The sequence below is a fragment of the Papilio xuthus genome, unplaced genomic scaffold (assembly GCF_000836235.2).
Source record: "Papilio xuthus unplaced genomic scaffold, Pxut_1.1 DF826933.1, whole genome shotgun sequence".
NCBI classification, from domain to species: domain Eukaryota; kingdom Metazoa; phylum Arthropoda; class Insecta; order Lepidoptera; family Papilionidae; genus Papilio; species Papilio xuthus.
This window is the reverse complement of record NW_013531716.1, coordinates 4,205,893-4,231,055: the sequence shown is the minus strand read 5'-3', so window position 1 is coordinate 4,231,055 and position 25,163 is coordinate 4,205,893. Positions and strand designations below refer to the sequence as shown.

General features: G+C 31.3%; 3 protein-coding genes across 4 annotated transcripts; 1 reads left to right on the top strand and 2 right to left on the bottom strand.

Moving 5' to 3' along the window:
* Positions 1 to 779: 779 nt before the first annotated feature.
* On the bottom strand, positions 780 to 1,450 carry Bin1 (histone deacetylase complex subunit SAP18). Its single transcript, NM_001312805.1, has 2 exons — positions 1,302 to 1,450; positions 780 to 1,234 (listed from the first exon to the last, which is right to left on the bottom strand). Exons 1-2 carry the CDS (start codon positions 1,356 to 1,358, stop codon positions 830 to 832), a joined length of 462 nt encoding a protein of 153 aa, NP_001299734.1. The 5' UTR covers positions 1,359 to 1,450; the 3' UTR covers positions 780 to 829.
* Positions 1,451 to 1,889: 439 nt separating this feature from the next.
* sra (RRM_RCAN_like domain containing protein Sra) lies at positions 1,890 to 2,947 on the top strand. The gene has a single exon (XM_013317779.1). It carries the CDS (start codon positions 2,054 to 2,056, stop codon positions 2,723 to 2,725), a length of 672 nt encoding a protein of 223 aa, XP_013173233.1. The 5' UTR covers positions 1,890 to 2,053; the 3' UTR covers positions 2,726 to 2,947.
* A 1,271-nt stretch (positions 2,948 to 4,218) lies between these two features.
* LOC106122103 (organic cation transporter protein) lies at positions 4,219 to 23,954 on the bottom strand. 2 transcript variants are annotated; one of them, XM_013317966.1, is made up of 3 exons: positions 23,688 to 23,954; positions 13,172 to 13,283; positions 4,219 to 6,549 (listed from the first exon to the last, which is right to left on the bottom strand). In XM_013317966.1, exons 1-3 carry the CDS (start codon positions 23,728 to 23,730, stop codon positions 5,037 to 5,039), a joined length of 1,668 nt encoding a protein of 555 aa, XP_013173420.1. In that variant the 5' UTR covers positions 23,731 to 23,954; the 3' UTR covers positions 4,219 to 5,036. The 2 variants fall into 2 exon arrangements, with proteins under 2 accessions (XP_013173420.1, XP_013173421.1); XM_013317967.1 differs by lacking the exon at positions 4,219 to 6,549 and adding an exon at positions 7,365 to 10,548 and having other exon boundaries at positions 23,688 to 23,949.
* Between the last annotated feature and the right edge of the window lie 1,209 nt (positions 23,955 to 25,163).

The window sequence follows — 25,163 nt, the reverse complement described above, 5'->3', positions numbered from 1 at the left end:
TTGTACACTTCATCCTTAATTTCTTGTAAATACCCACTACATATTTTAACAGAAAATCTGGTAATGGCAATTTCTTGAAGTTCTTGGATTAACTAAAAATTTTTTTTTTTGGCCAGTCAAAAGTGCTACCATAAATTATGCCACCATTCTAGACCACTGTAAAAGTTAAAACTAAGTAGTTCAATTTGGACTAAATATCGCACAGTAATAAAAAAAAGTTACAATTCACTATTATATCAGCATTAATATCGTCGTAAAAAGAATAAAATATTACAAGCTTCAACATAAACTAGGACAATTGGTATTGCCAATTTAAAATTACAAGTGGTAGAGCCTGCTTTAACATCTTTGCACGAATTGCTCCAGCTCACCCGGTGCAATACTACAACCACACAGAAGACAGGCGTAAAGTAGAAGAAATTCCGCGCTTCCCACCATTTTTTTTAAAGTAGAAGAAGTAAAAAGAGAGCAGCGGATTATCCGGATGAGAGGATGCATGGGAAGGGAAAATATTTTCTTTCTGTGCATTTCCTCGCCCGTGGATGTAAAAAAAAAACAAGTTAATCCTGGTTTTAATTACAAATGATATTTCCAAAACAACATGTACACATAAATATGTTACTTCAAATTGCTGAATTTAACTAGTACCTATTATACACTTTTGTTGGCTTGGTATTTGTTATAGCTTAGATTTTTTTTAATCATAGATCCATACTGTACAAGTAAATATTGCACAAATTTGTCAAAATGGCAGTAATTGCTTAAATAAAAACAATATGTTTACTTGTTATTATTTATTATAAAACAAAGCTAAAGAAGAATTTAATTGTTAATATGGTCTGTTATTAACATAGTTCTGCGGTCTTCTCATCGGAGGTGGCATTCTGTTCGATGGAGTTATTGATATGTCTAGGTAATTTCCAATTTGGAATTTAACTTGAGCCAGAGTTTTATTATCATCACCACCCCGTTGTCCCGAACAAGTCACGCCAATTTCTCTCATACGATATGTAGGGGATCTCGCATCGGGGAAAACTACAGCAAAATCGAAATATGTGCCTTTCCGCCTAGTCTCAGGATTCACTTCTTTTACTAAACCTGTGAGTTCTCTTAACGTTGCGTCCATCCATGTATAAATTTGAAGTTCATTTTGAGGTACAAGCCCTCTAGCGTAATCGCCGGGTGAATTATGTCTTCCAGTAGAACAAAACACACGAAGTAGTAAAGGGCATGTCTGCAATAATATACGATAAATTATTATGTAAATTCAGTTTGAATGATTTATTTAAGTATTAACAAACCTTTTCTCTGTCGATTGGCTTAACCTCTTCTGCTACCATAGATTCTAGGCCTGCCATTTGTATAATCTTGTTTGAAATGTAAGTTATATTTATTTATCAATATTTTAGTTCTAGTACTATAAATTCTAAAGTTATTATTATAATTTTCGACCAAAATACAACAAAAAACAAACTCACAAATGTCTGTTTATTCGACAAGCAATAACAAAGTCATAGATAATATGATAAAGACACAGATAAGATACGAGATAATAAAACAAAAGAGTTCCTGATTTTTTTTTTGGTGAAAGACCTAAATGAGTCATTTACAACTTTGTTTTTTTTTATCGATTTACTTTCAACCTTATTCCTAGATTAAAGTTCTAAAAAAATTGTTTAAGTTTAATTTTACATAATACATCTAATAAACTAAGAAAGAATCTACATTAATTTAATAACAAAATGTAATAAAAGCGACACAAAAAAATTGCTTTAATTTACTACTTTAATTTTATTGTTTTACAGTGGCTTCATGTTTTTGACATATCTTTTTTTAATAAAAAAGAAAAATATTGAGAACTATTGACAAACACGTTGTGACATTGACATTTCGCCATCGATTATATATTTTTTAAATTTATGAATCTGTGTTCTGTGTAAAAATATTAGAAAAATATTGAGACCTAATATTAACATCTACTATTATTGTTTTTCCTGTGGTTATACTAAAACTCCAAAGTAGTTTTTTTTTAATTTAAAATAAAATAAATACTATGGCTAATAAAGAAGACGGTGATACCTTTGATGAAATGTACATAAACCCAGAAGATGGCATGCCTAATATACACCCCAATATAGGAGATTTAGAACAAGAAAATGATTTTCAAGAAGAAACAAACGAATTCGATGATTTGCCGAAATCAGTGATCGTTACAAATATCCACACCAATGTATTTTCTGACGAAAAACTAAAAAAAGAGTTAGAAGATCTTTTTCGTAATTTTTCAGAAAATATTACATTTCAATGGCTTCGCAGTTTTAAAAGATTGCGTGTTAACTATGATAGCCCGCTAGCAGCAGCGGGAGCGCGCCTCCAGCTCCACCAATATAAATTTTATAACTCTTGTATAAATTGTTATTTCGCACAGCCGGTGACGCCGATTTCATTGAAAAATTTAAAACCACCCGCTCCTGTAAAACAGTTCCTGATTTCACCTCCGTCGAGCCCCCCAGTGGGGTGGGAGCCTCGTGAAGAAGGTGAGCCTATAGTGAATCCCGATCTGTTGGCGGCTATAGCAAGCCTGGCTCCTGGTGAGAGCCATGAGCTCCATGCACCAACACCCACTCAGCCAGCCATCATAGTGCACACAGCATTCACAGCGGAACCCAACTCTGAAAACTGTTCAAGTCAACCTCTGCCACACACTCGTTGTCCAGACTATTGATGTTTTTTTAGGAATAGGATTTTTCAATGTTAATGCTTTTTATTCCATCAATTAACAACATGGTAAATGGTTTTGCCAAATATACATGTGTATATCTTTTTTGAAACAAGGTATGAGATTGTAAAGTTTTACTGCTAATTGTAGAGCTTTTTTTTTCAATAGCATAAAGTTTAAAAATTGTATTGGTGCTATTTTTTACAGTTTAACTTGTTGATGATTCTCATTTTGTTTAAATCATACAAATAATTTATTTTACTTTTATTTTGTGTATAAGAATTGAAGTGATACATTATTTCTATTTAAATTATAAGTAAAAAGTTAGTGTAATAAAAGAAAAAATGAAATTAAAGGTAAATGATTTTACTTAAAATTTACATATCAATCTATACATAGATTGTTTCAAACTTGCCTTTATTAGCAGCTCAATGATAGAATTTATTGGTATACATGAAGTATTGCAAGATTTTTGATTTTATTAAAAATGAAAAATTATTCTTGACAACTGAAATAGGCAACATCAAATAAAGCTTTTGTTACTTACTTACTTACTGAAAGTATAAACACAAATTTATTCAGTTAATAATTGGCGATTAATATTGAGAAACATACTAATCATGATCATGTCAAATCATATGATATTTAAAATGTAGATCTGATATATTTCACTAGTCAAGTGATTTTCCTAATCCTCTAAATGTTTATTCCTATAAAAGTTTTAACTAATTGTTCCAATCTATGTGATTATATGTCCATTGATGTTTCCTTCTATACTACGCTGAAATTTTAAATAGGTATTCAAAAAGTTTGAAGCTCTGTCTATTCTAACTTTTCATTTTATTCCTTAAAAAAAATAGTTTAAGCTTTTTTTAGAGAAATTTAAAAGATAGAATATGTTAGAAAATGTGATATGATAGAATGATATATTCTATTGAACAATTTGTACATAGTAAATTATTTTTGCATTAAAATAAAGGCAATGTCGTTTCCAAAGATTTAATTTTTGCTTTTAGTATTAACATAGGTGTTGGTTATTTAATAGATAAACAGGTAAATGATTTCATTCTTTGCATTCACAGTTTATTTAGATATTTTTTTAATAGTAAAAGTAATATAATACAAGTTAAATTCTTAGCATTTTTTTTCCTGGAACTTTTGGTTTAAAGGTACTTTATTTTATTTGAGTAGAAAAACATGAAAATTCAACACTTTCACTTAATGATACTCATTTGAAATTTCTATAACTGTAAAATAAATGTGAATGTAAGAAGACAGTCTAATAAAAATGTTGTTTGATGGTGTTTCAATTTTTTTTTAAATTTTTTCTTCAAATGTCATCCCTATCATTATGTTTGGAAAAACAGAGAAAACACTATGTTTTAGTACAGGTGTTTAGACAGTGGGAAATTATGGTATGGTATGTTTTCGTAGATCTCCAGTTATTAAAAACTGCACCACCGTCGTTCTCGGTTTTTTTAGGAAAATAATAAAGAACATTCCAATGTACCATTTTTTATTAAAATAATGTACCTTAATATTTCTTCACAATGAAGCATGTTGATCTAAAAATCAGACGCCAAATATTTTTCGTAATAAAAATATTTTTGCATATTTATAACATTACATCCATATGTTCTAAATGAAGATATAAATCCTAAAAAAAAATGCAGTCAAATTAACCTTAATATTTCTTTTTTCATCTCACAAACGCATTTCATACTTTAATTTTACTTCAATATTCAACATTTTCCATGGTATTTCAGTTATACACAAATGATATGTTTTACGAAAATTTAAATAAATACTTGAATAAAATATTTTCAAACATTTTCATTTCATAATTCGACCCAAGTGTTTGAATATTTCTGCAGCCGTCTCTGATCCTTATGATCCCTGGACAAAATTATTTTACAAACTTTGAACTTGGTAATTCATACGTAAAACGTTTTACATGACTTAAATGTTACTTTAGTATAAGTTTAATTGTTGTTTATAAATAAACATTACGCAATAGTTGTTAAGTTGTATGATTTCGATAGGAACATTTAAAAAAAAACAATTTATTCTATCTAACGTAAAGATCTTATACAAATTTGATCACATTTGGTTATATCCTATCACAAACCGGTAGGTTTGATATGAGAATCTTATTTTGAATAATGAGATTACAAAAATACATACGTTTGTGCTTTATGTAAAAACCATAAATATTCGAAAGTGACATTTCCACTTTGGTAAACATCTAGGTACAAAATAGTTACTTCTTACTTAGCTAAATGTTGTACTAGAAATTTATATCTCTATCCTAATTAGCTCAGACCTTTTTAGTCATATCTTCTAAAGGAACCATTGCTTCGGGTGTTTTATCTTCTACCGAATATCGCCGACTGTTCTTCTTTTTGCCTAAGCAAGACCCGAAACAAGTATCTCCTTTACCAAAGGTTTCGCCATCGGCCAAAGATTGCGGCATCGGCTTGTTAGTTGTTTCAGGCAAGAAGAGTGTTAAAAATCCTGACACGAGAGCTATAATACCGAACAACACAGCGGGTATTTTCGGATCAAAAGAATCTAACAATGAAATTAATGGTGTCAGTGCTCCAGAGAGCCTCGCACACATTGAACCTAATCCTAAAGCCGAATTACGCACTACTGTAGGAAACAGTTCCGCAGAATAATTATAAACAATAGCAAAAGATCCCGCAATAAATAACTTACCCGCTATTACTATCGCAGTTGAGATTATACTTCCAGATTGTAGGTAAGCTGCGATAATACACGCAGCCCCGCCGATTAACATCATAGAACTGATCAATGGCCTTCGACCCCATATATCCAGGAAATAAATTACGGCAGCGTAACTCGGTAATTCTACAAATCCAAAGATAGCCGTTATCAAGTAAGGATTACCTTCCATTTTACCAGTGCTAAGAGTCAGTCCATAATACACCAGCGAGTTTGCAAACCAACAGAAACAAACGTTGATTGTTTTGATTCTTAAGTTTGGTGTTTTAAATAAATCTAAGGTAGTAGCAGATGGCGCATCGTCCTCGTCTTTTAGTTTTTCAACTTTACCTATTGATATTAATCGAGGTTTATCTAATACTTCTTCAGATTTATTACATATTAGACCTCTTTGTATTATATCTACAGCTTCTTTAGCACGACCTTGAGCCCACAACCAACGAGGAGATTCATCCATTATCCATATATGCGGTATCAATAGGAGACCATGTAGCCCGTAAACAATTTGCAAAAGCTGTCTATCATCAATGAGAGCTCCCCAACCTGCTACTAACATAATACCTAATGCAAATGCACACTGGAAAGCGACACCGCAGGCGGTTCTTTTATTCGCTCCAACTATCTCCATAGTTAATACAAAACCAGTGATGTAAGCACCGGCCGAACCAAATATTGCGTAAAGGTATTGTGTAAGTAAGAATGACCAATATTCAGGTATAAACGCAGCGAGTACACCGAATATTAATTGAAGTACTCCCGACCAGCAGAATATTGTTTTTCTTCCGTATTTATCCGCCATCCCTCCTAGCACAACAGCTCCGGTGAATACACCCAACATGTAAACCATTTGGGTGATCGCACCCATCCATCGCTGGTCACAAACGAAACTCCATTCTATAGCTCGCGACGACGTCCTATATCTTGTATCGAAGACCCATTTGGTACATTTCTCCGTTTCGTTGTATTCATTGTAGAGGTAGCAATTATGTAGTTTTCCTTCTAGCGTCATAGGTATCGCCTCTAGTACCGCTGTCGAATTCCAAGCTGCCACCGACTCGTTGGTGTCTACACCATCTATCCAGCACCTGAAAATTAAAACAATTAAGTTAGTTATTAAAAAATTTATAAAAGGTTTTGCTCCACCGTTAACAATATAATGCGTAACATTCATCTCTGATTTCTATTTACCATGCTGAATAAATAACCATTCCACAAAACTACAACACATAAAATAATTTTTTTTAAATTAAATACTCGTACATGTATGAATATTATCTTCAATAAATTTTAAGCTTCGCATTAGCAAACTAGATAAATGACATCAGTTTTTTAACTGATTAGTGGCATTGAATGGAAAGGTGACAGATTCATGTTTAATTACAATTTCAGCCCACAAGTTTTATCATCTAAGAATGAAACCTCGACTTTATCGGAATAAATATTTGGACTACTTGGCTTTGAAGTTGTTGAGTGATTTATGGATTAGATAAGATTAAAAGCCACATAACATTTATAATTTTATATTTAGTTTTTCTAATTGTCACTGAGTTTTTTGTGTCCATATTGTATTGTGGCACAACGCCAACCTATTTAACTATTTTTAACGATAATTTCTTTTCAATATATACGTACTTACACGTTTACTCCATCTTTGCATTTTTTTTATTATGATTATATGGAACCCAAATAAGAAAACAAAAATATTAGATTTGTTTTAATTCGAAATAAAACAGATGAATTGCGCTGGCGGTTTACATCGAAAAGTTAAGGGAAAATAATAAGAACGTAAAGTTTAAATATCATTTATTAAAATTTATTTTTAAATAACCTGTAAATTAATTTTAAATTAAGATAACTGAAATACAAAAATAACAAAACAGAAAATAAATGTATACTTGTTATGGAGTACAGGAAAAAAGTTTTATGTAAATATTTATAATCCACATAAAAAATTGTAGTAAATCTAAATTGATCGAAAAGTTAAATACCTTAAATTTTCAAATCATCTAAACAGGACATGTACAGTCAGGGCCCTTCGCGGTCATCCACTTATAAAAAAAATTGTCTTGTTTCTTCCAACGAGGCAAAGTTAGAAAATAATTACATAGCAGTGAACAAATTAGTCGTGTATCACTGACAGACCTTTTTTTTATACAAACACATTCAAAAGCTGTATCCTATTGGTTATTGCTTTTAACGTGTAATACCGAAAGATCCCCTGATAGTACTTAACAATTATAATTTTATAATATTTAGTTTTATTAGCCTTATAAGGTCTATATCTAAATACATTCTATTTGCAATATATTATGTGATGTTTATGTATTTCTATGTAACTAATAGCCATAGACTAGTTATTGGGCAGTACTAATATTTAAGTTAACGCAATGTAACTTATTTAAAACGCTCATCTACAACTTGCTTAAAAATAATTATAGCACATTTTCCTACATTATACAAGGTTTGTATATGGTTTACTAAAATATGTACTTAAAACACTTCCAATAAATCTATAAACTTACAGTAGAAAATATGAAATATGGCATAAATAGGTCTGCTATTTTCGTAAAATTAAAAATAAAATTATACTTTTAATTTAAACGCTATCCTTCAAAACCTAACGCGTGATGTTTGAATCTATTGTCTTTTTTGCAGTTCATATTATTGTTTTGTTAATTACTTCAGTTTCTGGCGATATATAACTAAATAAAAATAATTTATAATATGATTTAAATGAATACTTATAGAACTATGATCATCCAGTCTAATTCGCATTTACGTAAAACCTGACTAGATAACTAAACTACTATTATAAAGGTGAAACCAGCACAATAAAAGCTGAACGTTTTAACCTTATCCTATTTTTGCTATACGTATTACATTAGTGACTTCAATAAACACAGTCAGCATAACTAAAATTATAATTAAACCTACAACCCAGGTTTTCCACTGCCGAATCATCTGAACATTTATCTGTTTCGGCAGTGAAAACGCACGGTAAGAAAGTAAAAGATAATCTGTAGAGAGATATTATAGGCAAGATAGAGTTATTATTAAACACATAATATTATTAATAAGTGATAAAAATTAAACGCCATTTGTCAATAAGGCAAATATTAGATAATGTTACCAACAATAATTTAGACATAAATATTAATCTTAAATTCGTTGTTAGCTTAATATATTGTGTGTCTTTTTGGCTATGGAATAAATATAGGTTTTAAATATAAAGCAATTATATATTTTCTATCTGAAAAATTTACCCTGATTATACTCGTACATAATAAAATGTAATTTATTTTATTTACTTTGTGCTTAGATTACTTCTGTACATGTATATCATATGATAAGCAGTATCAAAACATATGTACAAGAATATTAGATACATCCTTAATTCCAAGTAGCATAAAATGTATAGTGTACACACATAATGAATACGAAAAAAAGTGGATCTATAAAATATAAAACAGTACAAAAATGTTAGAGAGGCATCTTTTACTTTTGTTATTACCCTGATAATTATTGAAATATATTACAAATTCGTATTTCTTTTTACGCCAAAAGGTGATAAGTTGCTTATTTATATACCATCTCATTGTTTCTTTTCAGCATCTAAGGGCACCATAGTTTCGGGTAAGTCCAAAGAAGAATTACTCATTGCTTTGCCGCTGCAATTCGTAAAACATGTATCACCAACGCCAAACTTTTCTCCGTCCTCAATAGACTGTGGAAGATTTCTGCCGATAGTTTCTGGTAAAAAGAATGTAGAAAAGCCGGAAAGTAAAGCCAGAAAACCGAAAATGACAGTTGGGATTTTAGGATTCAGGGTATCGAGCAAACTAATCAGAGGTGTTAAGGCGCCTGACACACTAGCGCACATGCTACCCAGACCGACTCCAGAACTTCGAACTACCGTTGGGAATAATTCCGCTGAATATTTATAAATAATAGAATAAGATCCGGATATAAAGAGTTTGCCCACCATTACTACTCCTGTAGCTGACGTAGAACCATGGGGTAAGGTAACGACAACTAAACAAGATATTCCTCCTAACAACAACATCGCGCTTATCAGCGCTCGGTGCCCAACTCGATCCAAATAATACATTATAATGACGTAACTCGGTAGCTCCACAACACCCATTAAGAACATAATAAAATAAGGATTACCATTAAGTTTCCCTGTATTCAAAGATAAACCATAATAAACAACCGCATTAGCAAACCAGCAACCGGAGATAATCAATGTCTTCATAAGCATATTCGGAGTTTTGAAAAGGTCAATCGTTCCAGCCGAGTGCTCGTCTGTGTATTTTGCGCACGTCACTTTGCATTGAGACACCAGTGAAGGAGTGTCTACTGTTTCATTGGTTTTGTTTACCTTGAGAGCTTTTTCTATAATGGCGACAGATTCTCGTGCGCGGCCCTGCGCCCAAAGCCACCTGGGAGATTCATCCATTATTATCCAATGAGGAAGTAAAATAACTGCGTGTAATGCATATAGAATTTGTAAATAGAATCTATTATCCAAAAGATATCCCCAGGCTGCTAAAAGCATAATACCAATCGCGAACATGATTTGAAATGTAACTCCGCATATCGTGCGTCTTGTTGGTCCAACGAGTTCCATAGTGAGAACGAAGCCGGCAATGTATGAGCCGGAACCGAATATGCCGTATAGAAAACGTACCACAGTAAAAGTGTAGTATTCTGTAGTAAAGGCAACTGCGACACCCAATACGAGTTGCAAGATTCCCGACCAAACGAAGATAGTTTTCCTACCTAGCTTGTCACACAAGCGACCAAGTACGACAGAACCGATGACAACTCCGAACATGTATGCAGTCTGTCCTGCCGCTCCCATCCACCGCCGGCTGCAGACAAAGTCCCACTCGATCCCGCGGGATGACGTATAATACTTTGTATCGTAAACCCAAGATTGACATTCCTTCAAAGTTTTATTAACTCCATACATATAACAAGATTCCAATTTTCCGTGTTCATTTAGAGGGATGGCGTTTCGAACGAGAGATGAATTCCATGGTTCCGTATAATTCATGCTGTCTATTCCTTCGAGTGCACACCTGAAAATTTTAAAATGTGTGTATTAATTTTGAGTTTTAAATCTTAGATAACAATTCAAACAAAATCTTGTGCAAATGAATGAATGCTTGTGCTTTTATACAAATTAACATAAAATTAAAAAGATATCTTATAAAGCAAAACTAACGTAAGTTATACAGTCTATTACAAGTCTATGGAAATGTCGAAGGCGATAACATTGTTTTAATACCGATAGGTTATTAGTGAATATACATATAAATGTATGTATTCTGACGCCATATTACGAAGTTCTTTTTATACTTTAATACTTGACCTTACAATGAGTTCCCACTACTGAAACAATTACATAAAACAAACTTGCTATCTCTGTTTGAAGAAAAAACTGTAAGTGGATACAACATGTTTTACGCAAAAGTTTAGGCAGTGTAAACTGAATTTTTCTTAGCGTAATCTGGAGCGTAAATTGAGGCGAGAGATATGGCCTGATTTTTTAATAATGTAAGTGATTTGTTTATAATAATATTATTATTAAAAATAACATGCATATCTGTATATTTAACATGCAATGAATATGTTTTTAATGTGCTAATCACATTTTTATATAGACCACTGAAAACCTTGAAATATTTCATACCGCGAAATAATTCCGTTAATTGATTATAATAATAATGTTATTATATTATAATTGTATAAACTATTGTGATAAATACAAAGTAACCTTATTTTGTTACATTCTAAAATATTAGCTGGAAAATAATATATCAGAGTCTTCAGGGTTGTATTAGATTTTGAGTAAAGTGAAATACGTAATAAAATGTCAGTATGAAAATGAAAACATTAGTTAAACGAGTTACATGTATTGTTAGCACAAATAAAGCATTACAAACGTAAGTATACCTTTTCCAGTAAAATGTATTCAGGTATTTTATAGCAAAGTGTACTTACTTTCTATCACCCATATGTGTAAATAGCACAAACGTCACACGGTATTCGTTTACAAAACGTCCACCAAAGCCGATACCAAATAGAACCCTTTTTCCCGAAAAGCATTTGAAACTTAAGACGTAATAATCCAGCAAGTAAACTATTACTTACTAGTAGGTTATATAAACTTAACTTTCTTTACCCTTTAGTTAAAAGGTGAAAATTAATTCCTCTCTAATAAAAGAGTAACAAGAAACTTATAGCTGGGAAACAGATTGAGAAAGATAATCGTAGATTCCGATCAGCTTTTCTACAACGTGACCAGTTTCCTAACAAACATGTACTAGTTCAAATGAAACGTTTTGTAAATTATTTTATGATAATTGACATACTTGGTCTATATCCAATAGTTTCTTAACAAATAAAAAGTGAAATATGAAATAAATGAACATGAAAATTATTGAACTTTTATGTGCGCGTACGCGGATTGAATATCAAAGAAAAATTACTTGTAGACTTTTTGCATCAAATAAATGCAATTAAGTGAAATTTTTCCTTTTCATTATTTTTTCCAATCTTTGTCGAAAATATGTGATAAATTATGAAAACGTTTTACGCACCCCAATAAGATTTGTTTATTACAAATTCTGAAATACATAAATTGATTTCAAGACGATCACATAATTCATGCACATGCAATGAAAGACATCTTTACAGTTAAGTCTAAAATCTATAGATAACATTTATAATAAAAATTGGAACATTCTACGCAAGAAATAAAAAGTAAAAGAAGTATAGAGTATTTTTCCTTAAAGTAAAAGAGATAAATAGAAACGATTTACAATCACAGAATCTACGATTGTAATATAGGTAAGTTATTAAATATAATTGTATAAAAGAAAAAGATAGAGAAATAAAAAGAGAAAAATTGGAGAGTAATTCTGTAGTTTTTTTTACAGAAGAAAAACGTACTGCAATAATAAACAAAAGCGAAAGTACATCACAAGATTATATAAAAGCGAGACCGCTCACCACATCGTTTGCCTGTTAAAGACGGTGTTCAGACCTAGTGTAATAATTCATTTTAATTATTTGAATAATTCTGCCACCTGTTATTGTTAATAACCAGTATTTCAACTTGTTTACAAATTAAATCAATTAAATGCTTTATAACAGCTATGGTGGATAAATATCTCAACTGTTTATTAAATACTAACTACAGTATGTAGTTTGGTATAAAATTACTATGTTTAAAATTTATAAATTATTTCTCGGATATATGTATCCGTTCTTGTTATGACCTCCTAAAATCTAAACGGTAACATCTTGTTGTGTTTTGAAGTGTGGAGTGATTCGTTTCATATTCTTCTCTGGGGTGTCATGGCATTACAGTAAATTGGGCTGATGGCTTTTTTAAACAAATTACTGGGTCATTATTGCTTCTGCATTGTTTAGTTTTATATTTTTTATTGTTTAGCTAATAAAACTAATTAAATAACACCTTAACTCACTTGTAGTTCAGTGTAAGTACCGACTAATTGCGATCCCGCGAGGAACACGGTTTATGCCAGATCCACTCAACCTTGGAAAGGGCTCCCGACGGATTCGAAGCTAGTCCCTTACACTGGACAACGCAGAGTTAAGCCATTATTATAATTTTATTTAAAATATGACAGGGAAGATTTTATAATTATAAAATCTTGTCTAGTGTTAATTTACCTATGGTCAGGCACCGCGGCTACCGTCACCAGAGACAGCATGTGCATGCCGGCAGTCAACGCCGCCAGGATGTGAAGAATAAACTGAAAGCATTGGTACCGCCCGAAATCCCCTGGAAATCAAAGAAAAATAAATCAATAAATACCAGGTCAAGGAAAATTAAATAGGACTTTAGATGGCTGGATCTCATATTTTAACTTGTAATACATCACAGCTATCCAAAGTAACACTAATCGATTGTTACTTTGGACTTTGGATTAGTCCTTCACATTTTGATTCTACTAGCGATATCCCTAATCGAATATGGCTTCGTTTACGGGTTTGTATTTAAGATACTATTAATCGTATAATTTTGTTGAATTAGGTTAATTCAATCGATAGTGATAAAAACTTGGTATTTATTAGTTTATGATGTAAAAAATGTTTAATAGTTAACAGTAAATTGATTCTTGAACATTACAATTATAAAGATTCTCGTGACTATTTTCAGTATTCTTAATAACAATCAATGAATGAATTTTCGCACAATTTAATAATTCATGGTAGATTACGAGCATAAACATTTCAAGATAATTTATGCCACGGCATCTCGTGACCAAGGACGAATGTTGCGTCACATTGTATTGTGTTATCTAATAAGTTTTTGTATCGTCAAGCTTGGATATACATTTTCTGACCTACTTTAAGATTCAAGCGCACAATGCACAGTGAAACTTTACATTTATATTCTAATACGAAGTCGAGCATGACAAATTGTAACAAGAGAAACAAAATTTACCTACAAGTTACCGCACCATTCACTTTCTTTTAGGCAGTGCGCACTTTCTTAAAACGTATTGAATAATTTAAAGAGGCCCGTCCGTTCTTCGAACAAATGTAATGCCGTGAAGTCTATTCATTTTCGTTCGGTTGTTAACTTAGATCTATGCTGAATACATTTTTTTTAGTTTATTATCTCATTCGGCACAACTACGACACTTAAAATTACATTGTCGCACTTAAACTTCTAAACTCATTAAGTTTAATTATTTTTCCGTTTTTAAACATTCAAATTATTTTTTCCATAAGCTTTTACGATGATAAATATTTACCCATATATTCTAATTAGCATAAAAATGAAAACAGGTTTAGTAATGTTTTTGTCGTACGGAATTCGATGCCTATGTTGGATATTTACGCATAAAAATGTAACTTGCAAGGCATTTTATTAAATTTACACAATGATGCTTATTTGCACCGTCTAATGTTATTAACATAAGACGCAACGTGTATTGAATAAAACGATAGTCGACGCGGCGTTGAACCGTGCTGACCTATGCTCGTTACCCGAGGTGACCGATTACTGATTAAACACGTGATTAGTACTTTAACATTACAAGTCTGCCTCAACTACATATGTGTTTCCAACCTACTACTTGTAAAAAAATAAAGTCATCCCTTTCATTAACCTCAAAGAAAACAGAGATAGTAAAATGTCTTACAATTGATTAAGCTGTTGAATTTCACTATATAACTTTATTCACGTCGTATATAAAAACTTTTTTTATATGTATAAATTTATCGGTGCAGTTCTTTAGCTTAACGGTTTTAGTATGAAAAAAAAAGTGTTTTAAGCTCAATTAAGTGGTAGTGTTTTTCTCGTAATAAGACAGATTAGGTGCTTGACATTTTATTTTTATTCTATTACTGCTAAGCAAATTAGCATTGACACAATAAAATTGACATAGTTGTATTTTATGGAGAAAAGATTTATATGTGTATGTTTGTTTATGTTTAATAATAATAAATAATAATAACTTCATACGAAACTGGAACAAGCTGATAAGATCGTGTCAAAGAGAGAGTGTTAATTAGTGGGCATGACATCAAACATATCACTCGTCTTAAACAATTTCTTGATGACAGTCCTAATCTTTCCGAGAAAGCCTTAATAACTAACAAGCGATAGAGAATAAAACTAAAATATTGATTACTATTAATATGATTCTTAACTTTACCAAGTTTCAACAAAAACACTAAACAAAGACAGTAAAATTCGAAATTACTATTCAAACTAATTTATGTTTGAACTTTTAAATTGTGTCAGACGCCTAGACAACGATACGATGTACAATTTCAAATATTCAGTCCATACATTTCTTATATTTACAACGTAAATGTTTGAATACGTTAAAGTACTTTCATAGAAATGTCTAAGTTCTTAGAAAATAATACCTTAAGCATAGTAATAGAGAAAAGGCAAAGTACGGCTTTGTTAGAATCAATTCTAAGTTCGATGCAAAGACACGTATGGTCTTCGCGTTTATATTAGAATTTAAATTTCAAATAAGAAATGACCTCACAATAGATATCTACATAAACTGGTATGCAATATCGAAATGAAAATTATAATTCTCGCCAATATAACTTAGTTTGTCGAGGTTTCTCCAAACAATTTGCGGACAGGCACATAGAGAGACAAAAAAGATTAGATTTTGGTTATTAGCGACGCAACTACAGAATTTTCGGGAAATATGATTTCCAATTGTTTTAACTGTTTTCTGTCTGTGTAGAAATTTTAGATGGATTTAATAATTTATTTTATTCAATGCCTATTCATTTTATTCAATTCTTTCATTTCAATGTATTCAGTTCTATTCAATTTATTCGAAGTATGTATATGACTTACTAAATTCTTGAAAACAATTGTCGCATTTACAACACTAGGTTCATATAATATGTAAGTTACGACCACCTGTCGTAATGTTTGCAATGCCGTAATGTTTATATCTTACGTCCTCCGATCAATTCCCGTCTGAGGAAACGTTCGTACAACGAACAAATGTTTGATTTCCCTTGTGGGAGCGTCGTGTTCATAATACGACCTTCATATTCCTTATATATTTGACAACCGTTCTGTCATCTTCGCCCCCGTAGCTAGATAGACTAGTTTGCTGCCACGCATCTCGGCCTTGTATGTCTCTTTGTTGAAGAGTTTTAAAACAAATAAGGTTAAAATATAATGTAATTTAATAAAAAAATGACATAAACATCAGCTCACTATTCTCCCCCACTGAAGAGACAACCTAAGTTGGCGGCGACTAGGCCATAGTCAGGGACATAAAGAAATATAATTGAATAAAATTGGAATGAAATCAGATAACACCAGAAAGTAGTATTTTAAGGATACAACAAAATTATGAGTGTCATGTCAATCTTTTTGACGGCACACGATTAGCTACGCCTCCTACAACACCTGAAACTGTGTTCTAAGTAGCAACTTGTGTGTTCTGAACTATGTTTAAACGTGTGAATAGCTAGTCAAATAAAACTTTTAAGACGTCATTCTATTTTTATTGACACAGATGTTGACACCGATAACCCTGTACGGAATCGCGGCGATATACAGAAATAAAGCTATGATGGCGTTTCCGATATTTAGGTTAGATAAATAATAATATGCGCTGCAAACGGGGAATGGTGTTCATATTTTTCTATTTAAACCAATTAAAAACCATTAGCACAAACTGTATGTATACAAATTTCATCAGCATCTTAATTTTAAGTCTTAGTACTATAGTAAATAGTCTTGTTTATATATAATACAATATAAGCTGATTATTATTTAAGTTAGTAAAGCTAAAATACAATAAAATAAAAATAGACACATATGAATATAAATATTTTAATATATATATTTTATTCGCTGTTGAAATTCCTTGAGAAAATCTTTAAAGTATCAAGATTTTTATGTCAAAGTGATAAATTCTTAATCAAACACTGTTATCATTGAGGTTACCTCAATCAATCAACAAAATACTTGTACGTATACACAGTTATTTCACACGATGGCTGCTTTTATATTTATAGTGTTGCTATGGGCTATGCTGCATGTTTGTACTTTTATTCATTTTCTTAATTGAGTATAAGGGTACCTAAATTCTATTGTTTACATTAATCTATATCCCTTGTTTTCCACTTGACGCCTTGAGATGCTAGGATAGTTTAGGGTAAAAGGTACAGTGTAAAATGAATGTTTTGTAAGAGTGTTTCTATTGTGGAGACCAACAGACAAGAAAACAAGAAGCATGTCGAGAATCTCTTTGTAATTCAATGTGCGCTCACACGACGTTACTCGTTCATTATCAAGAACCGTTAGCAAGCGAAGATGTTTACGAGCCCGTCCACAAATAGCAACAGTAAGCACTAAGCCAATAAAGACAAGAATAAATTAAACTTTACATGTACATATGCTTAAACGAGTTTCACGTAGAAGATGCTACAAAAGTGGCAGTTTTATCTGCCGTTCTAAAGAACTAAATTCTGTCTAGTAACACGTATATACACAATCAAGGTGTTTTATCATATAAAATTTTAATCAACAAAGAATTAAAATTAAATTAATTTGATTGCCACATTTTTGCAATGTACGTGTATAAAATTCTCGAATGTCGTAAGCAAGCACACATGCATGTAGTAATGTAAGGATAAATGGCACATAATTTCCCTCAATCATCCACTTGAGGGAATTGTTAATAAACGTACTGCAGCTGAGTATCGTATGATCTCTAAATATTTTGCATCTTCTTGTCTCAAAAATCATGCTATCGTAATGAGTAAACTCTAAGATAATTGCCAACGCGACTATGATAAAGTATATTAGTTAGCAATAAATTCCTTCAATTTCTAAATCTTTGAAGGCTACAATCAAAGATTATATTTACAAAACTGCTGAACTATTTTAATGTTCATGAACATACGAGTACGATCATTAGGATTCAATTTAATAAGATCTGTTACCTATTTAAAAACGGAAATTTAATATCCACAATCTTCTCAAAGTCAAAACCTTGACCGTCAACCAAATAACCTCTATTCATTGCCATGATAAACACATTCTGACTTTGATCCACAAAATCAGTTATTTCAATAATTTTTTTATCAAAATGTCAAGACCTTGTGCCCCTGTTGTTCTGTTTTTATTTCGTTTTGTAAAGTAAACAAATGAACCACAGATTATTTTCAACCTTGTAATATGAACGATCTGTGAAACCGCATACTATAAATAGTCGAAGAATAAATGATTATAAGTAATAGTATGACAATATATACTGATGATACCTATTAAAACTCCTTTGTAATGTAAATCATAATTGTATTGAATTGTAAATTATTTTGTAAAATAATAATACAACATGAAGATAAAATTTGTACCATTTTTAAAGGAAATTGTACAAACGAATAAACTATATATACAATCAAAATTAAAAAAAAACTAATGTCTTTGATTATGAATTATGTTCTGTCGACTATGGGCGACAACTATGTCTTATAAATATTAAAATTTTCATATAAAGCGTAAATGTGTGGGTAAAGGAAACCGTACGCGTTGCTTGGTGCTCAATTACACTTTATATATTATATAATTGCTTGAAATTTTATTTAAACACATTTTAAAATAAATTATTTTACTCACAAAAACAATTACTTTCATTCGTTCCGGTAGCAAACTGTTCATTTTATCATAATTAAAATACGTACTAAAAATATATTTATTTTATACACAGTTGTAAAATTGTAGTAGGTTGGATAGTTATGCTTCTCGGGGAAACGCTATGATTACATTTCACTAATACATCCCGAAAATAATCTATTATGACAATTCTGATGCAACAAACTATGTAACGTAACAATCAACGGTATCAGAAGCTTAACCGCATAGCTTTGATGCGATTCTCAAGCGAAGAGGTTTTGCTGTAATATAACGAAATTTTTTAAGTCTCCTAGAGTGACGTCAGCTATTTGGGCTACTGTCTGCAACGATAACTTTGTTTCCCTGCAGAGAAAATATTCATTGGATATTTGCGTTATTCAACTCTAATTTAAATAAGCAAATCCATCATAGATTTACATAATATTGATAACAAATGAACTATCTTTCTCTTTCGCGTTTTAAAGTAGGCATTTAAGAATTATCTTGTTATTTGACTACCATACGTAAAGTCGTTGAACGATAACGCGTACCTTATCAAGGACTTGCGAATTTAATTCGTAGAATATACAATAGTTAAACTAGAAATGTTAACTGTATTTTAATAGGCAATGAATCTTTATCAATTAATCTAATAGAATTATTTAAATTAACATATGTTTTAAATGAAACCCTCTACCAGTATTATTATCTTGTTTCTTACTTATATTATGAATGCGAATGTGATGTTTTTTACTCTGTATATCCAGAGCGCTTAATCGATTTCGCTGAAATTTGGCACAGATGTAGAACATTGTATGGGAGAACGCATAGGCAACTAATTGAGCTTTCCGCGCGGGCCGAGTAGCGGGCTAAAACTAGTAATGTAATAATTTGACATTATTGTTATTATTAAATAATTTATTGCACTTTATTTTAACGTCTGCACAATAAGAAGTGAAGGTCCTACATACCAGCTATGTTCTGTAACCATAACTAGTATCTTATCGACAATATTGACCTTCATAACTCGGCCTTTCATGTCAAAAATGTTTAACATTGTAATGAAAGTGATAAAATCCTCGACACAATTTTCGTTGAACAAGCGCAGCTGAATTTGAATATTATCAATAAAAATAGATAACAAATCTTGACTCTACTACGTCTTTACTACTAAAAACCAGTCTTTTATGTTGCAAACACGGTTAAGATTGATCGTTGTTATAATTTCCGATTTCATTTATTCAAAGCTGGACATACGATTACCGATTAATTGTCATAAAAATTGGTTGATCCCTGACGCCTTTATCCAGACACTCGATTGAGATAATAAGTTCATCTTAATATTGTGTGTAAAATAATTCCACTATAAAAAAGATTTAATCTGTGTAATAACAACAATGTCATGGACGTTTCAACCTTTAAATCTCAGCATCGGGTGCCAAAATCTATAAATGCGTTAGCACGACTCATATCATTTTAAAGGACGAACGATCAATTTGTTTTAGTTTGCGGCAATTTAAATGATGAAAGTACAGATAAAACAAACATATCAACATTGGTATTGTAATATTTTCAACACCTAAGTTTAATTATCTGTGTTAATTTCGAGTTGAGAACCATATTGGATAGTAACTATGCGAGAGACTATTTAAGTTGTTACCATGTGTATTTTGATAAAAGTGCCAATAAAGTGTGTGTCGGCGTAATGTTGAAGCGCACTGATAAATCACGTTTTATGAAGTTTGAGATATGATAGCTGTATGATAAAAATATTTTGTTAACAGCAATAAGCTCCTTTAACTGAAAAAATCAAATCTAGGCATTTATTTTCTATGACGCAAAATTTTAATTTAAATTAAAACATGATTTATAGTTTTGTTTTCAACACAATTAATTTACGAAATTCAGATTTATTTGTGTTGGTATCATTTCTTACAAAGTCATCTAACTAATAAAGGCTGCACAAACTGAATACAATTTATTACATTCTTTCTAATGACTAAGCAACTTTAAACACGCATATTATACGTAATGCAATTCCTAAGGAATAAAATCTAGACTACATCTATAATGCTTAGCCTCGCACTTTATTGTCGAAATTTCTATGGAAGTTACTTCTATGTACTTTTTATGGAATGGTATAGTCTGGGTTATGTTTGAACGCAATGACGAAGTCAACATACATCGATAATCGTCCAAAAAACTTGTTATTAAGTTTTTTATAAAACTTTTTAAAAGCCTATAGAAAGAGATCCAATCTCGTACCTGGAGCTAAAAATATTTCCTATTAACAATTGAGCCTCCTAGTCGTAAATATTTTTGTTCAAATAATATATGTCTATGAAATGTTTCTTTTGGTAAAATAAGACATGAGGAATATAATGCATAGTCACATTCGACGTGAAAACATGTTTTGTGTATATATGTATTTCTAATATGCAATGTAAATAAGTTGGCTACTATGTAAATACTACAAATGGCCAAATGTGATTTACAAGCTAAATAAATACATTTGTACTCGATTAGGTTTGTAATTTGTTGATATTATTTTGTGTAAAAACCTACTAATAATATTATCTGATTTAACTTTATACTGAGTGTGGGTAAAAGTTTTTGGTTTATTTTATTTGTTTATTGAATGCAACGTATACAATGCATTGGCCATCTGCCAAAAAAATAACATTGAAAACTGCTCTCACGTCATTCAGGATTAGTTCATTGACTTTACAAATCACTTATTCCAAGAAAATCTCTGATGAAAATGTTTTGTTGTCATCTAATACAAAAAAATAATCACGATGACGACAATCCTGTATGCTGGCAATAAATACTCTGCTTAAAAAATAGTGGAATAGTACAGAATACCTGAGTACTAAAGTAAACAAATGCCGTTAGATATTATTATATTTCCAACTTTTATCATTAACAAAACACTTGCGACTTTTCTCCCTTACTTTCCCGAACGGAGTCTTGTAACCTTGAGATACTGTATGACGACACAATTCCAAATCTGAATAACACCAATTTTTTCAGAACTGGTATTGATCACAATAGACTAGAAATACGATAAATACCATCATAATCATAGCCATCCGACAATCATTGATAAATTAAGCAAATCAATCAGTCGGCAGTCAAAAATGATTATATTACTAACAATTTAAAACGATTTTATATCCAAAATGTTTGCGTGTTGAACCGTTGTCCTACATTTTGTGTCAGTAACCTTAACAGATATCGTCGTGTCCCAATGTACTCGCAACGATTATTTGTACACGCAACTTATTAGTATTCACACAGAAAAAGCTATAAAACAATATGAACGGAAACTTCTAGATCCAAGATGTTAATGGAATCGAGGTGATATAAATTTACACGTATAATATTACTTCCCTCACTAGCCGGGTAACCTCCACTGATTTGATTACCAGTTCCAGATAAGCCAGAAGCCTTATAGTAATGTGATTCTGTAACCAAACTACAATAATCACGTGGCGGTTTATACTGAACTAATATTCTATTAAGATAAAGACAATATTAATTACCGCAGTAAATAAAAACCAATTACCTAAACTAACATTATTCCTGGAATTCAAATTGGAATAGAACTTGAACTAAAAGATTAACAGTTGGGCCTTGTATCAGTAGACTTTTGGCACTGGAATCATTGCAAGTAAATCAATATGCCATTTTCATGTTTCATATGCGCCAATAACTTAAAAGCTTCTGTTGCGATTTATGAATATTAATGTGATAAGTATAAAAACCGGCTAGTGGATATTTTATTACCAATATCGCATTATTACTCTTGGTATTACCAACATATTATTTCTTAACAATAAGTAAAAAAGGTATGTTATGTTATTGGACACTTTCATCAGGCCCTTGTTGCCCTGATCAATTGGCAACCTTGAATAAAACTACATGCGTTTCCACACATTTTGGTTATATTTTAATTACGCTTTCTTAACAACGCTGTATTGTAATGATTTTTACTGGGTGTCCTGTAGGGCAAAATATTTAAAGTGCTTGTTAAAATAAATTTTATGTAAAAATCGATTTAAATTCATTTGTCGTTACGTGGGGTAGTCTAAAACATATTATAGTATTCTATAATCAAATTTTATTTATACCAAAAAAAATTATATAACACTATAATATTCAAAAATTAAAAGTGTACCATTTAATTTGCTATTATAAAAGTAGTTTTCGTTGGTATTTTAATAGAATTTTAAACCAACTTCAAAGCTAATAAGCGTGTTTTTATTAATTAATTTTATAACTCTTCCCCTTTTTATGACTCGGCTTATCACTTATAAATATAGCACTGGGAACATTATACGACGACACAGAGTAAAAACGAACAGAAGTGGCAAGGGATCGTGATCAAGTGGCGCGCGAAACAATGTCAAAGTCTCTGGCAAATCTTCCAAAATGCCGAGAATTTGTACCACTGAATCAGGTTAAATCCATAAACTAAATAAATGTCTCCCAGTTACTAAAATAACAATTTAGATAGTCGCAAGGTCGTCGTGTCCACCGGTTAATAACCCTGAATATGAGTATATAGAAACAGAAAATGTCCATTGTCATTTTAAAATGTAAGTTTTGACCTGAAATAGAGAATGATTCGAAATTGTACACAAAATCGTTTAAAAAGTAATTGTGCGGCATAATGTAAAAATTATAAATATCATTAAAGTAATCAACAAGAAATTTAAATTTTCACCATCTTTGGTTTTAAATAATTATGTTGACATAGTTTTTAGTTATAAACGATATAAACATATACCACGTGACTTATTTTACAAATTGTAACATACATAGATTACTTTATCCAATTTAATTATCAAATTTTACATAAGTTAAATATTTTTCGTATTCGAATTCACGTGCACATTTCTAAAAGCGAACACAACGACGAAACACATGTTAGCAAAACCGGGACATTACCACTTAATACGTGTAACGTCAGACGCATATGAAATGTAAAAGTGCCGCGACTACTTTTAAGAAACGTAAGTTCTGAATACCATATGCTACATATCATGAATGATAACTCACCGAGTTTCCCCATCATCTCTTCTAAAGCGTGGTCCTTATCCATTTTGAAGTTGGTTATCCTATTGTTTTTGTTTGAAAATCCCTGGTTGTATCACAAACACCATTGACGGGTGACGGGTGGTCGGCGCGCGGAGTGACACGCCAGGCGGGTTAGCCGGCGAGCGAGCGAATGGTCGGTTATCGTGTTGGCGCCGCCCGCAGTGTTCGCTTACCGCAATCGAGCGAAAAACTTGCATCGTCTGTTATCTACACTAAATTAAATCATACCTGTCCATTGAGAGGCGTCAACGCAGCTTTGGTCAAAGTACCGTGTAATCTAAATTATCATTATTAAAAACATCAAACAGAAAAATAGTACGACTATTTTATTAAACATGAATTAAAGTGTGAATCTATGCATTTTGTCATAATTCATTCCATTATATCTATTGATCAAGAAAACGTCCTTATTACTAGAGAAAATTTAAAAGTACTTACTTTAACTAAAGATTTAAATAAAATTTAAATAGTAACTAATCCTTCACGATATATTATCGTACTTAGAAACGAATATGAAATCGGTCATGAAATTATAAGTCGTAATATAACAGGCGTATTCCATAAACATTGTGTTTACGAGTCACGCAACAATATGACGTAACAAAGCAAATTAGATGATCGTGATCCAATAATAAGCCGTGTAGGGTAAACACGACGCTTCACTGCATTTCATTATTAATAATTATTTTCAAGTTTAATGTCAGTAAATTAGAAATATTCATAGACATGACTCTGATTTTTTTTTCAATTTTATTACATTTTTCTATTTTACCCAATAGTATAAAATTAGCATCATCAGTGTTTTCTGTTGGCTGCATGGCTGCAACCCATGTCTGATTCCGGTTTCGTCTAGGTTAGTTCTAAACTTTTGTTCATTCCTATCACATTTTTACAGTTAAATATGCCTAATTATTATAATTATCCCAAAATGTATTAAATTATATCATATCCCATCACACATCCTATATCAACCTGACCTTTGACTTGATGATCTTTGTCATAACTAACAAAGATAAAAAGTGAAATTAAGAAAATTAAACTATGCATAGATAGAAAAGTTGTAGACCACATCACATTATTTTAAATCTAATCTAAGATCAGCATCATCGCCTTTCGCAAGTTTCAGTACATGGTACAAGCTTAAACCGTATTATTCTGATCCATGTATACCTGTAATTCCGATAGGAAAGCGACTTATTGATGCATTTTGCCCTTGACTACTAAGAATTCCTCGTTAACAATAATTAGGTGTCTGATAACCTTCATAAACGTCTCACAACAAAGCTGTGGGTATTATTTAACCGGGGTATTGTGATGGATATAGACGCACGACGCATTTCTGATTCAATCGATTCAATATAACAATTTCAACAAGACACCTACTTACTTGATATAAAATTAATCAATAGCTAATCTACGTTTTATGCCTAAAATTGT